General features: G+C 40.0%; 1 protein-coding gene across 1 annotated transcript in view; it reads right to left on the bottom strand.

Moving 5' to 3' along the window:
* Positions 1-16,283, bottom strand: part of pkp3b (plakophilin 3b) — a 29,269-nt gene extending 12,986 nt beyond the window's left edge. The window contains exons 1-3 of the mRNA XM_044143089.1: positions 15,845-16,283; positions 3,754-3,842; positions 301-893 (exon numbers count right to left, since the gene is read on the bottom strand). Of these exons, the coding sequence (XP_043999024.1) occupies positions 301-893; positions 3,754-3,842; positions 15,845-16,052 (890 nt within the window). The 5' untranslated portion in view covers positions 16,053-16,283. The remainder of the gene's footprint in view (positions 1-300; positions 894-3,753; positions 3,843-15,844) is intronic.
* Between the last annotated feature and the right edge of the window lie 712 nt (positions 16,284-16,995).

Genomic DNA, 16,995 nt, shown 5'->3' with positions numbered 1-16,995 from the left:
GCTGTCATGACGACATGTTTTGACCAAGTGTTGGACATGTCAAATCATTAAGACGTTTTAGAGCAATTTTGTTTCCTTTTTCAGCCACTTCAGTCTGACAGAGTTATTGTGGTATAACTCTTGGTTATTGTGCCTGGTTCTGACTGACTGTATCTGATCAGTCAGATACGATCAGTATTCTGATTGATACGATCAGTAAGATCTTCTGACAGACAATCTTGTGCGGAATGTTTTCATAACCAGACACATTTGTCCATGAATCAGAAGCAGGCAGATAAAAAATGAACTAAGTGTTCTCACTCTGCCAGAGGATCGTTGCTGTGTATGGAGGCAGCATCCATGATGTCTGCTCCCTTGCCAACGCTCCTCAGAGAGCGCAGCGAGGCGGCCCGGTGCAGCTGGCCGTACTGGGCCGTGGCGTGGTTGGTCCTGGAGGCATGATGCTGCCACTGCCCTGTCATGCTGTCCCCTGCACTGGTGAAGCCCCGGCCGTTCCCCAGCCAGCCCTCCGGCCCCAACGGAGAGCTGTGCTGCTGGTAGTACTGCTGTCTGTTGGTGATTCTGTTGATGATGCGATGAGACGGACCTTTATAGGTGTACTGGTAGGGCATCTCCTCCTCCTGCCAGGACCCTCTCTCCTGGGTCAGGACCCCGCTCAGGGACCGCCTCAGGCTTCCAGGTGGAGGAACGCTGAAGGGCACAGAGGAAGACTCTGGGTGGAGTGGACGGGCCAGAGGTGGCGCTCTGTGGTCGTCCTGGCATAGGGACTTGGAGCGTTGGCTCCGACTTTGCTTGTGAGAGGTGTGAAAGCTGGTCTGGATGGAGGCGCTTTCTTTATGCCTGACCTGAGAGCTGCTGGACATCCCAGAGGCCTGAGACGACACTGCAGACACCTGCAAGGTGGTTGGTCAGAGAAAAGCAGATCTTAAGAGACTTTTCTCACAGGAACAGGGAATAAGATTTGTTATCAAAACTGCACAGATGATACACTGCTCTATATTACGATGCCACCAGGTGACTGAACCATCCAATCACTGAACAGATAAGTGTGTGAATGTGTCATAACTTTGTCCTGCTGAAAAGAAATAAAACTGAAGTTATTATCTTTGGACCTAAAGAGGAGCAATCTAGACTCAACACACAGCTTCAGTTATTACAGTTGGAAACAACAGATCAGAAACCTGGATGCAGTGATGAACTCTGACCTGAACCTTCAAAGACACATGAATACACTTACAAAATCAGCCTTCTATCACCTGAAGAACTTTTCCAGGATTAAAGTACTGATCTAGAGAAACCCATCCATGTGTTTGCCTTTATTCACATTGATTTATGAAACAGCATCTTCTCAGGTCTGCTGGAGTGTCCCATAATCCTCCAACTGCAGCAGATCCAGAACGCTGCTGCTGGAGTTCTGACTAAAACCAGGGAAGATAGAGAACATCACCCAGTTCTACAGTCCTTCCACTGAGAGAACAGACATCACTGAATGACTTAGAACCTAAATAAATTATAGATCTGCTGCTGTTGCATCAGCCTTCCAGACCTCTCAGGACTTCTGGTTCTGGATTTGCTCTGCATCCAGAACCAAACATGGAGAAGCAGCATTCAGCCTCTACACTCCACAAAACTGTAACAAACTTCCACAAAACTGCAAAACTGCTGAAACACTGAGTTCCTTTAAATCGTTGATAAAAACCCAGCTGTTTATTTGTTTTTGAACCATAGAAGTGTTTTTCATGTAAAAGAAAACCCTTGCAGGGTTGAACAATGCTGTATGTCTCATTTCATTTCGTAATTAATTAATTATTGGAGCACTGATCAACATACTTCATGTGTATTGATGATTTAAAAAATGGACAAGATGCGATGTCTGTTACTAGCTTCACAATTGTTGACTGCATGATGTGTTTATGTTGTTTGTGTGTTTTCATGATGTAAAGCCCTTTGAACTGCTTCTGCTCCACAAATCAACTTGATTGATTGATATTTTTGATAAAAACTCAGCAGGTCTTAATAGTAGTGAACTACACACCAGCATGGTTAGTTTTTATTACAGACTGGTTGCTGATCAGCAGGAAGCTGACTGTGGCATCTGTATTGTTAGACGGGTCAGTTAAAGGCGTAGTCAGGCATCCTGTTTAGATTTAGTCTTTGTTCCCAGCTGTGCAGAGTACAGCTTCCATGCTTCTCCTGACCCTGTTGGAAACAGCAGGAAACTCTTACGCAATACCTGCTCATTGTTCTTTTTTCTTTAAGTGTGTGGGAGGAAAAGTGTGTGCAGAAAATGAAAACAGTTAAGATACAACTCTGTGGGAATCTATGGCTTGAGGGAACGTACTATCTTTTGATGGTTTGCAGGGATCTGTGTTGGTCAGCATCACTGCACTGGAATGACCGCATGTCTGTGTGTGATTCAGCTCCAGTCTGAACATCAGTCCTAATCCTAATCACTATGCTGACTGTTTCACATCACTCAGTCAGCTGTTAAACCTCAGAGTGTCTGACAAGTATAATTTATCTGAGAGGGCTGATAGAGAAAAGCCTCCTGAAAATGGCAACAAGTTAGTTTAGCAAAGTTGCATCTGAATAAACCACAAGATGACTGGATCCTTATTCTTAGTAATTGATTATTTGGACAAAAAAACATTCTGCAAATTTTTCATTTAACCATTTAAATCTTTTTATACATTAAAAAATCATTAAAAGATACACTCTTTGCCTTTACAAGTAGAAATCTGAATAGTGTGGGTTGTGGGTTATTCAGCCCGTCGTTATGATGCGACATTTCGCTACAGTCACAGCTGCAGGTCTTTCAAGGCTCTGTCTTACTGCCTTAGCAAACCCACACACAGAATCTTCTGTCTATCTTCTGAACCAAATCACCACAATGTTCAGTCAGCTTTTCATCTGGACTTTGACTGGACTGTTAGAACGAGTGAATATGTTTTGATCTAAAACCATTCCGCTGCAGCTCAGGCTGGATGTTTGTTGTTCTGCTGAACGGTCAATCTGCTGCCCAGTTTCAGGGTTTAAACAGATTTTGCACCAGGGTGGCCAAGTTAACTCTGACCCTCTCTCTGCCCAGTATAGAGGATGGATCATGGGATCAGAGGGGAACACTGTGTTTTGATACATATATAGGTCAAATAGTTATATATTTTTTGCTTCTGGCCAACAGCACATGGCTCTTTCTCTTGCAGTTAACAGCGATGGAACTCTGCAGATGCTCCAGAGTTACCAAAGACCTTCTTACTTCTAGTTTTTAGTTAATTCTCTCCAAGCCTGTCAGTTTAGGTAGAAAATCCTGTCATGGTGGGTTTGCAAATGTTCCAGTTTCCACTATGGAATGATGAACTGAACAATTCTCTGAGGTGTTCAAAGAGTGGATATTGTTATTCCAACCAAATCTTGATTGAAACGTCTCGACAACTTAACCTCTGACCTTCCTCTGTGTTAGTTGTTGAAGCTGGTACAACTAAAGTTTTAGTTTTAGTGTACAAACAGAATAATGAAGAGGCGTTTTAAAAACTACTTCCAGTGATACATGACTTTGTGCTGGAGTGTCCCATAAAATCCCAGAAGAATTCACTCACATTTGTATTCATACTGTGACATAATGTCATACCTTGATTTCTTTCAAGGCATTTTAAAATAGTTGAATGTTAAATGCATCATTTAGAAATTTTATTAATAAATATTCCTGTAGACTTATAGCTTTTGGCATGGTGGTATGTGAAGCTTCGTACTCACAGCCATGGGACGAGTGGGTGTGGTGATCATGGATCTGGAACTGAAGCCGTGAGCCTGGGGGAAACTTCTTACTTCAGGAAGAATGTAGTCTACAGAAAGGAAAGAGCAAAACACATGTTATTTATTTGAAATATGTCACATAGCATCATACATCGTTAGGAAAACTGAGGTACTGTTTAAAATGATCCCATCAGCCAATCTTGTCAGAAAGCAGGTTGGTACTGAACTGCATTTAACTGCATCTGCTCACATCTACAGAACGGTGCTGATTATTTGCTTCTTTTTCCTACATTTCTGAATTAAATGACTGCACTTTTTTCAATGCACTTTGAGCGCTCACAAATAATTATTATTCAAATTCATTTAAGGTTGAAGCGATTCATCGGACTCATTGTAGCAAATCGATTATTGAGATAATTTAATAACTGATTAATTGGAGCATATAGACTTTAGCAAAGTTCTTTTGCTGAAAGAACAACACACTCAGAGCAGTACCTAAGCCAAAAGTGAACAAAAATGTATATACATTTTGCAGTTCAGATTAAAAAAAAAACAAAAAAAAACTTTGTTTGTTGATAAGTTCTACCCAGAACTCTTCAAGAGGCTGTTTTAGCTTCAGCTGGTTCAAATTATGTGGAAAAAAAAATAAATCTCCTACTCAGCACCTCTTGCTGCATTTGTAATTAGTTAATGAAAACTGATGTCCAGTCCAGCAGAAAACCGTGAGCTTTTCATATTGGTGCCAGAAGGATTGCTCAGCTGCAGATGCTTCCTTTTTTACAAATGGTCAAGAGTTCACTAAAGGAATGCAGTTAATGACTTTTAAACACTAAAATGTTTATTTTATTATTTCAAAACTAATTGGAGTATTTGTTTATAAAGAGTGTACGTACGGCTGCAACAGCATGACATAGTTCTTAAATGTAGAACTCCTGTAGGATTTGTAGCAGTGGCGTACATGTGCCGTATATGAGATGTGAGACATCAGGAAAAGAAGTACCTCTAATAATTTAACATTCTTATCACAGAACAATTAATTATGTTTCATTCAGTGTTAACTGCAACTATCTGGAGCTCTGTCACAGCTTCTAAGGAGGGGCACCTAGAAAATTAGCAACTGTCCAAATCCTCCATCAGGCTTTACTAAAGCTGAAAGGAAATATAAGCACAAGACACATGGCACAGCAATATTTTATTTGCTTTCAATACAAAACATAAACTAAACACTGACTGCAGAGGCTGCAGAAATAAAAACTGAATGCAAATGACAGATATTGCTCCTCAAATGCTCATGGTAGCCAGTAGATGTGTCCAGGCCAAAACTGTCACTGTTACTGTTACTTATATGTTTCTGTCAAGCATAGGAATTTGGTGTGGTGAAGGAATGCATATTTAATAAAATTAAAAAAATATATACAAAAACTGAAGATGCTACAGGAAAAATGGGAAAGACACAAAACACAACAGCAAACATGAGGGGGACAACAAGAGGAGGATCAGAAAGAACCAGAGAGGAATCATTCAACTAGAGCAGTGATGTCAAACTCCAGTCCTGGAGGGTCAGTGTCCTGCAACTTTTAGATGTGCCTCTGCTGCACCACACCTGAATACAATAATTAGGTCATTAGCAAGGCTCTGGAGAAGTGAGAAGTGATTTTGACTAAGAATAACCCAGCCAGACACCAGTTCACTCAAGAATAATGAACATGGAGCTCTACTGGGTACAGGAAGGAGAACAAGAGCATGACTTCACAACAAGACAATCAGCAGCATGCCTGAGCTTCACCGTTCAAGGATAACAGGAATGTCCATGGAAGAACAAACTAAGTAAGCCATCTTTACATACAAAACATCTTCGGATTGGTGAAGCATCCAGTAAAAGCTCTTAGGATTCAACGTGTCAGTGTTACCGACTGTGCCACACAGACAGCATTTTCAGCGTGAAACCAGGCTGTGTATGGGTGTGTGTGGAAGATGACATCATGTAAACAGAAGTGCATGGAGCAATTGCAGGTCCCATTTTAATGTCACCCTGGACACAGAAAGCATAACGCTTTTCCAAACAGCTCACTGCAACCACATGAAGGACAACACGAAGGAGAGAGTTAATTGTGGAAAGACCACAAGACACACACACACACACACACACACACACACACGCACACACACACACACACACGCACACACACACACACACACGCACACACAGAGAATACAAATACTGCAGGCTGGAAGGAAGGAGGGAGGAAATACTGCTGGGTGAGGCCCTGGGCTGCATGCCTGAACATCAGCATCACCACATCACAACTAGCTGATACCACCAACACAGAAATACAGCATGAGCAGAAATATGAATAACTACACAAACAAGTTAATGACACAAATCACACACAGGTTCTGAGGGACTCAACAGGAGAGTGTAGTCAAATCATTTTACATGAAGAAAAAAAACAAAAAACTTGTGATCTATTTTTAAGAAAAGTTCAGCAAAATATAATCTGACTTTCTTCTAGCTTGTCATCCTATTTGTGATGTTTAAATAATGAAGTTTGACTTTTGGATGTCAGTCATTAGCATTTAAGGACAGCATTCACCTCTTTTCCATCTATCAAGATTTTTTCTGCAACAATGTGACAAAGGGACCCAAAACTGCAGCATGTGCAGTTGCTGCAACTGCAACAGCTGGAAAAGTTGCAGCATTTTTCAAGCTGCTGCAGTATGATTTCACACTGGACTGTCAAACCAAACTAATATGTTAAGCAACATGTTCCCTCCTCGCCTGTGGTGGTGCTGCTGCACCGAGAACCACAGAAGGAAGTAGCACAAAAATCTCTGAAGAAAACACTGAGGCCAACTTCCCTCTTTACTAAACATAAACATGTGGCGTCAGAGATTAGTGGTTGTAAGATTTCTCTTTAGTCTTTGGTGAAAGACCACAAACCGTCTCTCCCACTAGCTAGCTCTATACTGTGTTCCGAATTATTATGCAAGTGATATTTTCTCAGATTTTCTTAAATGTTCAATGCAAATGATGGTCAGTATAATTTTCAAGTCATGAACTATTACAGTATAAATCAAATTTTACTAAACAAAGCTCCCCATGAGAACAATACTGTATTTTTTTTCAAAAATAAAAAACTCAAAATGCACTGTTCCAAATTATTATACACAGCAGATTTTCTAAACATTTTATAGATTATAAAGAACTGCAAACAGTCATTCTTTGAATGTGCACCATTAAGTGGTCACATGTACTAAAATCAAAAGTTATTTCAATCAAAAACATCTTAACAGACCAAGTTCCAAGTTAACATCGAACCTTCTTTAATATCACGGCACAATTCTTGATCCATTGAACTTGTGAGTTTGTGGAAAGTTTCTGCTTGAATTTCTTTGCAGGATGTCAGAAAACCTTTCCAGAGCTGCTGTTTTAATATGAACTGGATTCCACCCTCAGATCTTCTGCTAGAGGAAACTCCAAAAGTCCTCAATAGGGTTGAGGTCAGAGGAGGATGGTGACCACACCATGAGTTTCTCCCCTTTTATGCAGCCAATGACACAGTGGTATTCCTTACAGCATGAGATGGTGAATTGTCATGCATGAAGATGATTTTGCTACAGAAGGTACAGCTCTACTTTTTGAACTATGAAAGAAAGTGATCAGTCAGAAACTCCATATACTTTGCTGAGGTCATTTTCACACCTTCAGGGACTCTGAAGGGGCCGACCAGCTCTCTTCCCATGATTTCAGCCCAAAGCATGACTCCACCACCTCCTTGCTTACATCACAGTCGTGTTGGGACGTGGTGGCCGTCCACCACCAATCTACTACTGAGTCTATCTGGACCATCCAGGGTTACACAGCAGTCATCAATGAACAAGTCTGTTTGAAAATTAATCTTCATGTATGACTACATGAAGATTAGTGGGGCCCACTATGACTGTTTCTGCTTGTGAGTTCTGGTTAAGGGTGGCCGAATAATAGGTTTATGCACCGCAAGCCTCTGGAGAATCCTCCACCTTGAGGTTCCAGCAGTTTCAAATAACTGTTTGTAAGGGCATTTTAACAGCTGCTCTCTTAATCTGATGAATTTGTCTAACAGAAACCTTCCTCATTAAACTTTATCTGTACAAACCCATCTTTGTTCTGAATCAGCCACAAATCTCTCCACAGTACGATAGCGCTTCAGTTTTTGTTAAATATGTAATGTTTTCATACCTTGTCATATGGCTCTACACCATTTAATGATTTTCATCAGCAGAGAGATCCTTTCTCTTTCCCATATTGCTTGAAACATGTGGCCTGCTTAATAATGTGGAACATCCTTCTTAAGTAGATTTCCTTTAATTGAGCTCGCCAGACAAACTAATCAACCAGCTCTCTTGTTTTGCTTGTATTACCCAGAATTCACTCTGTTTTAGTTCACTTCCTACTTTGGTGTGTCCTCCAGTCTACTTGCCATTCACATTCATTCAAACCACACCACAGTTCACTTCAACTGAACCCAGACCAGAGTTCACTTCTGTGCTCCCCAAACAAACCTAACATCCTGGACCTATGGACTGGAATTCCAGCCTGTTTAGTATGAATTCACACTGAATGCACACTAAATTAGTACAACCTATTACATATCTAATTTATATCAATGTCCAATGTTTTGTACCAATTATATCTAGGAAGTAGAGGGAATTATTTACAGGCAAATACATATGGTTCAACATGTTTGATTTATTAAGCCAATGACAGAAAACATAAATGTATTTTCTACTTGAGGAAAACGTTACCCAGGCCTATTAGCTAGTGCTTTCACCTTTGGTTGTAATAACTTCAGAGATTCCAGCCTATGTTGGTCTGAAGAAGGTTTGTCATATTTCTCCTTTTCACCTGAGAGATGTCTGAGGGAACTGACTCCATTCCAGGTCTTTCATTTACATTCTCAGCTAGTCCTGGTATGTTCAGGGTCCAGTTTTGTCCAGTTTTGTACAGATGATCTCTCTGATACAGGGTAGAATCTATGGTGGATTTTATGATGGTGACACATCCACTGCTAGTATGCAGATCTTTTTCTGGAATGCTGAGTTTGGTTTATGCCAAACATCTGCTCCAGCCTAGAAATCATTCCACTTTTCACTTATCTGTCCAAATAACATTATCTCAAAGTCCAGCTTTTCTCTCTGGCAAACGTTGGTCTGTTTTCACATGTAAACTTGTGCTTGTCTCTTTGTGATTGTACAAGTATGAACTTCCACATCAGCAGAGGCGGTAACCAGCTGTAGGTTCTGACACGAACCTCAAAGGTTTTAGATATTTCTTTTAGCATCTTGTGTTCTGCACTAGAACTGAACCAGGTTGAATGTCCAGACCTGGGCAGGTTGGTTGCCATTTTGAAATATTTTCACTTGTAGGAAACTTACAGTAGAATGGCTGATTTCAACTTTTGTTGAAATCCTAACGGATAGGAGCTCACCAAACTAACGCTCTGAGAGTTAAGCAGGGCAGACTTTTAATTTACTCAGTAATGATTATCTGATCATTTATTCTCAATTTTATTTGCTTGTGTTTGATTTTAACTATTTGAGTGTGTGTGGTCTCTTAATTTACTTAAAAATCTCTTTTAAAGCAATTTAGATGTCGAGACCACCGCTTATACATATATTTATATCTTTATAGATGTCTATATAGAGTATTATTTAACTTGTATAGCTTGTGTGTGAAACAGTAATGTTGTTTTACTATAAGTTTTATTCAGTCTAACCCAGTGCTTCTCAATTCCGGTCCTCAGGCCCCCCTGCTCTGCATGTTTTAGGTTTTTCCCTCCTGTCACACACCTGGATTGAATCTATGGGTGATTAACAGGGTTCTGCAGCACTTGATGATCATGCAATGATTAGAATCACCTGTTCTGGAATAGAGCCACATCTAAAACATGCAAAGCAGGGGGGCCTGAGGACTGGAATTGAGAAGCACTGGTCTAACCCAACCAGCATGTCATCATGGTGTCAAGAGCAGAACTTTGAAAACCAATGGCACTCATGATTTTCCTAACACCACAGTTTATAAACTGTGTTGGTTTCTATTATAATAGCTGTTGTACTGGTGTAGTTCTGTGCAGATAGTTTGGATTTCTCATACCTAAGAATTAAAGGAACTTGGAGTTTTACATCTAAATCTTTTTAACCACCAATAAAGTAAAACCAGCTTCTTTTTGCATGAGAAGAAAACTCAAATAACTGCTATAACATTTTACATTCTCCCTGTCGTCCTGTCATGTTTTACCATTCTGATTAAGGCATGAATTAAGACTACTGGTGGAACAAGAGGAAGGTCTAAAATAGATTCTGACAGCATGTTGTCAAGAGGAGATTGGAAAGGAATGTTCAGCAAACAAAGGTGATCACTAAAGTTAAGGCAGGGCAGCGTTCTCACTTCAGAATGAGCTTCATCGTTGTCTATTCCTCTGCTAAGCCTTTTTTCCTCCTATAGTACACATGTAGTAAAATGCATTATTGATGTCTGCTGAGGTGTTACTGAAGGGTTATTTATCTTTAAAAACAAGTAAAAATGACTTTTGGTCAGCAGTGAATTATGATGAAATCACAGTGAAGGAGCTGCCTCACCTCAGTGACCTGTGGTTTCACAGATTAATGTCAAGGTTCTTTATTTGCTCTCCAGAATTGGAGTCCTCCTGGAAAACTGACCAGTGCTGCAACATTTCTGAGCCCTGTTCAGTTGTAGCTCTTCTGACGATACGGTACGTTAGGGTGGAGCTACTGAGTCACACAACACAGTCCACTGATTAGGAGACAGGAAAGCATCACTGCTAGCAACAAGCATTAGCATCATATTTGTCATCACACTTCTGTGATTCCACATTAGGCAGTAGGGTTGGTCCTGTGAGAGTCCAGCTGGTGGTAGAAATGCTCTACCGAATTTTCCAGACCATAAAATATTCTGATTACTGATGGAAGCATGCAGGCATCCAAACCTAAAATGTTTTTTATATTTTTGTTAAGACTGTCACCATGTTGTCATGGTATAGCACGAGATAGAAAATATGTTAAAAAATTGATCTGTGAACAAATCTTGTCCCAGTGCTGACTACAGAAACACACCTCGAAGTCAGAAACAACCATCAGAGCCAAGAGGAGGGTTTCATTGCTGTCAATCCTCCATGTGTACATGCTGCTCACCCCTCCACCCACTGATCTCTGCTCTGCTTCAGCTTCTTCCTGACAGCTGAATGCTGTCACCATGGCCACCGTTTTTGGCAGATAAACAGTTTCCATGGAGCTGTTAAGTTGTGTCTCTGCCCTCACCACAGTGAACAGCGCATACACAAGAGTCACTGACAGCACTAAGACCCGCATCCTGGCTCTGATTAGTTGTTTTTGCATTTCTTCAGATGGCATTAATAGTTCAGGGAGGGGCTGCAGGAGGTTATCTGCCCCATATTATCATACAGTCACAAAATGGTGATAAATTTAACAAATATGTAAAAGAAATGGAAATAAAAAAAGAAACTGTTTAAAAAAACAAAACTGGATTTTATTGATCTTTATACGTCCCTTTAAAGGTCTCAGCAGCCTTTTGGTCTGTAAACATCACTGTTAGGACAGCATTGTTCTGGGCAGGAAAGAACTGTTTATTCCCATGACAACCTGGACAGGATGCAGTATTACTGGTAAAGACTGCAACAATATTATCAATCCAAAATAATCATATTTGCTTTTTTAAGTGCAGTAGAAGCCTGAGCAGTGAGTTTAGCTGACATGATCAGCTGCTCTGGGGTTCAAGATCTAATATCACACTGTCAATCTACTAGATCTCTGGAGACATCCAAGGAGAAGGAAGCTGCTTCATCAGACAAACTGTTTTAGCCTACAGGTACATGGATGTTTCACACACAATGAAATGCCAAAATTTTAATCCTGGCTTATTTCTTTATCAGTCGCGGAAATTTGAATCTGAGTTGACCTGCAGCCTGTATTCTGTTACCTAAAGTGGTTAGAATATTCCAATGCCTTATGGCAGGCGTGCCCAAAGTGGGTCCTGGAGGGCCGGCCTCCTGCATGTTTTAGTTCTCTCCCTGATTTAACACAACTGGATCCAATGATGGATCGTTGGAAGGCCTAAAAAGAACATTGACATGCTGAAGAGGTTGTTGGTATTACCAGGGAGAGAACTGAAACATGCAGGATGCTGGCCCTCCAGGACAGACTTTGGGCAGCCCTGCCTTATGGGCTATTCCTTTAGCAGCCTTGCTCAAAACAAGTTATTGCCAAATTGTTGCAAGTTAAACAGATGAAGCATCAAAATATGATCAAATACAGTCAGAATGAAGAACACACCCTTAATATTTTATGGTCTTACATACTTATTGACAGTTTCATCAACTGCACTTTGTTTTTCATTTTGACTTCATTTTTGTTTCATGCAAAATAACATAAGATACTCTACAGAAGCTGCACAGTGGTGCAGTTGGCAGCACTGTCACCTTGTGAATCTGAGGTTAGTTAGAACAATTTCAGAACCTCGTACACCAGACCATGCATCTGATTTAAAATCAGGGTGTATTTTCTGTTTACAGTTAAAATAGAACATTTGTACTAACAAATATGACCCAGTTTTTGTTTGTAGACTTGTTCAGGACTTGATGGTCCTTTTCCTTCCCAACCTCCCAGTCTGGACTGGGAAAGCAGCCGTCAGCAAAGCCAGCATGCAGCCTGGTACGGCTGCGTCTGGGAATCAGGGCGCTGACGCTGAAATGGGATTATCCCTCCAAATACATTATTTATTACACTGTAGCTGTGGGTTACTGCCATCCAAGCTCTTTACTCTGTTGGCTTTAGTGCCATGGCAACCATTAAGCCCAAAGTTATTCATACCACTGGCAGATTTAGATCTAAATCTACTTTTATTCAAATACGAACTATTTCTGACAGGAAATGACACAGTTGTCTCCAAATAAATTATTTTAAGACAACGTTTTAGGATGCCACTTTTGGACAAAAATACAATTCTCGTTTTTTATTTACATTTTAGCAGAAAATGGAAGCTATGAAGTTATTTATAGCCTTTAATATTTAATTAAAACTAACAAAAAGTATAATTGAACAAATAAGAATAGAACCAATAATCAATAAAAATGATGTGATGATGTCACAGATCAGGTTTATTCTGTGGAATTTGAGAAATGTTGCCAAATTAGCTTTAATATAAGTTTTCACCATAAAGATGTTGTGAATAACTCAGAACCAAAACATGTAAAAATAAACCTGAAATAACTTAGAATGGCACATAGTAATATCACCATCCTACAGGCAGTGATATTACTGTATCACTACCTTCTTATGCATACATATACATATGATTAGGTATGTTTAAAGACATTCAACAATCAGTCTGTGTTCATCAAACAGTTCACAATCCAAAGTTGAATTTAGAATAAAAATATTTTCGATAAAAGTTTTTTTTTGCTGAATTATGAATGAATTCATTGATTCTTATTATATATTTTTACATTTATTTTCCTTTTTTTGATTTTTTTATTCAATCTGATGATGATTATCAGAATATTATGCTGTCCTGATTTTAATCGAATTATTTGCACAAGACAAGGATTAAAGGTACAGGACATTCTTATCTGTAAATAGTTTGTCTTGAAAAGACAATTATTCATAATTTACATTTTCCAATAGCTGATTAGTTCCTAACTTTGCCTTGAGAAGAGCCTTGTTTATTCAAACAAGCCTCTTCTCACCTCTTTAACAGTTCAATTCTCAATGAAACAGTTAGAATAAAACATAATCCTTTTTCTTAGTTAATTTCAAACAGCACAGACAGGTAACATGGGGACAGGAAGTAACGGGGGACAGCACAACATTCAGCTAGGATTAGTTCTTCTCTCCCCTGGCACTGCATTTCATTTTGATATGAGTTCATGTTGTATAAATGTAACTGTTGGTGATCAGAGGAAGGAATTTTAGTAAAAAACAGCCACATAGTTCTATCAGCATCTGCTTTATCAGAATCAGGAAAGTGTGGAGACATTTTGTCCTTCCTGATTTCTAGTTTTCTTCAGAAAAGACCGTCATGAGGTTCAACAGTAAGTGGCCTGTAGTTGTGAAGCTCTTTATCAAGTCCAGATGACCCCAAACGCTTTATGTTACATCCAGTCACTCCCACACACACTCACACACTGATGTGTCACAGCCAGAGCTGCCCTGGGCAGACTGACATAGGAGAGGGGCTGTCAGGCACCAACAGGCAAAGTGTCTCTACCAAAGACACAACAACTTTATGGAAAAAAGAAGATCTTTGAAAATGTATGCAGCCATTATTAGACTTTCCACAAGAAGAGACAAACAAAGGAAATAAAACCCCTGGTCTTCTAAAGGTCAACAAATACATATAACGTCATCTGATGTGACTTTTATAAGTTTGGTCTCATTTACACAAAAGTCACATAGAAAGCATAGAACTGGAATTTCAAAGCTCAGAACATATTTGGTATTTTCTAAACACTCAACTCTGAACTGAACAGAGGAATCTGCAGGATTCCACATCATCAATTTTATGTTAATGTCTGATCTTGGCTGAATCAAATCTCCAACCAACACTGTGTAGTCTCTTTGTTGAGATGTTACTGGGACTCTACAAAGACTGCATTGTTACGTGAAATACAGATTGTCCAATAAAAGTCAAGTTTCCAAGTCCATGTAACCCAGGTGACAAGTTCAGCTTTGGGTTTTCTTTGTGTTTATGCTCCTTGAGAAACTCAGAGCAGAAACGTTCTCAAGTGAAAACTCAACAACTCCTGAATCCTGTCCTTTTCGGCTGTTTTGTAGAACTGAAGAAACGTTCTAATTCTGTCTTACGTTCACCTGAAACTGTTCCCAAAATAAGAAAACCAGAAGATTTTATTTTTCCTGCAAGATACAAATAAATGACATGCAGTTTTACTTTCTCTTTTCTCCTGGGTCTCAATCTTAACATTTTGTGCTGCTGTGCTTAAGAACATTTCAGTGGTTTAAGTGGTGTGGATCAGCAGTCAATGCAGAATACACAATGTGGCAATGGAAAAAAACGAGCAGAGCGACAAAGCAAAGGGTGGGAGCCTATAAAGGTTTCAGTCAGGACTTTTCCCTACAATGTTAGGATAGAATCTGTTTTCAATTTAGACCAAATAAAATTCCCCAGCTACTGCTGGCCTGAATGCAGATTATCAACAGTTTGCAATGCAGTGTCAGGAGATAAAATGTAGCGGCGGCCAACACAACCACAGCACTGGATCAGTCCCCCAGAGAATAGAGAATAACTCTGATCCAAATCTGATAGTTGCATATATATCTATATAAACACTCTGTGTGTGTGTATGTCCCTATTCTATTCCTTTTAGTAGTAATTGGGTTACTTAACTTTCAGTTATAGCTGGATTCTGAATAGAACAGTGGTCGGTGTTGACTTAGAAGATATGTTGTTGTACTATTGCGATAACAATAAAAGTGAGGATGGAAAATGTATTTTTTATGTCCTTTTCATGTAACTGTCTGACTGTGACTGTATGGCACAGCATTTAAATTCTGCTCTGGACAAACATTCCCATCTGAAACAGGCTTCTCCAGGACGCCTCTGACTTACTGATTTATATCACTGAACTCCACAAGGTTACAATATATTGGATCATATTTTCAAATTTACTGATACTTATTGTTCTTGTGGAACAGAGGAGAAAATATTTGAAATAGTAACTTTTCAGATAATGCCAGCTGTATTATTATTTTTTTTTTAACATTAACTGAATTTTATGGAAACAACAATAAATCAAAACTCTTTTTAAAGATTATACTGAACCAATAATAAAAAATGAAGGTTTGGTTTTCCCATACTTTTCCAGTTTTTTCTTGCATTTTGCTGAGTTTTATTTTCATTTTTATTGTTTGAATAAGTGATTTCTCCATTCCATTCAAGAAGGACTCCAGAGTGTCTGAGCGGCTGATGTTCGCAGGTTACACCAAACCCCAGTTCTACACAAGTAACGGACCGGTTCCCCTCACTGGGACGGGAACTTCTCCAGCAGCCTGCTCTCACCTGTTGCTGGCCCAAACTGTGAGTTGCTCAGCCTGGGCAGCGAGGAGGACTTCCTCTCGGCCAGTCGCATGCGGACCTGCTCCTGGACCCTCCGGACTTTGGCCAGCGGGTCCGCGGACTGCCCGTCCGAGGGCAGCACGTAGGCGGTACAGGAGGAGTTCGGTTGCAGCGCCGTCAGAAAACAGCCGTCCGCCATCACAGCGGTCATACTAACTCACGACGTGGACTTAAACAACCTAACCCGGGCAGAGTGTTGAGAAAAGCAGTGGGAGTAAATATTCCAACGGTCCCGAGTCCCGTCAGCTGCTCAGCGTCTGAGGGAGAGTCCGCCCGCTGCGAAATGGAGAGCAGAGCAGTCAGCAGCCCCAACATCTGGAGGCGGGAGCTGCGGGGAGGAGGTCCGGGACAAATCCACCTGCTGTCAGGGACAACCCGACATGGAATGCTTGACTGATGACTCGTGTTATTGTTTAACAGTAAAATACAATATTCTCGATAAATAAAATAGTAAACCCTATACGTTTGAAAGTTGAGCAGAAGGTAAACGTGTGGTAGAAAAAGGCACACAAGCTACCGGATTGTGAAGGAAAAGCTCACTGAAGCATTTCAGCACCCTGTCTGCACTATCCAGTATGAACTACAGCTGTCAGGCAAAAGGAGCCACGACCGAGGACTGAGGGCACATACAGACCTATTCAATAAGAAAGAATAATATTGAAATGTCAATTTATTTCATGAACCATTTTCACTCAATGAAACGCATTATGTAGATAATTATACACAGATAGCCCTCAAAGCCTTTATTTGTGTTTATTATAATGATTTCCCACTTAGAGTAAATTACATCGCACCAATAGAAAAATAAATAAAATCAAAATTTAGCCTTAATGGAAAGTTTGTTTAATGCCTGCTTTGTCAGGTCCAGGGTTGTTTTTAGTTGTTTGAGGGTTTGATTTATTGAGTCTAGTTCCACATTATTTCTTTGTTCCTTATTTTCTGTACTTTGATCAGATCAGCTTTGTCTCAGTTTTACCTTAGCTCAGTCCTTTAGTGACTTTAGTTTTATTATTTTCCTAAGTTATTCTCTGTCTCTCCCTCCTCACACCTGCAACTTGTTTCTAATTATCATCTGTTCCTTGTTCCATATTCAA

The sequence above is a fragment of the Gambusia affinis genome, linkage group LG02, assembly GCF_019740435.1.
Source record: "Gambusia affinis linkage group LG02, SWU_Gaff_1.0, whole genome shotgun sequence".
Lineage (NCBI taxonomy): Eukaryota > Metazoa > Chordata > Actinopteri > Cyprinodontiformes > Poeciliidae > Gambusia > Gambusia affinis.
The sequence above is the reverse complement of the archived record's forward strand: the minus strand, read 5'-3'. Positions and strand labels throughout refer to the sequence as shown.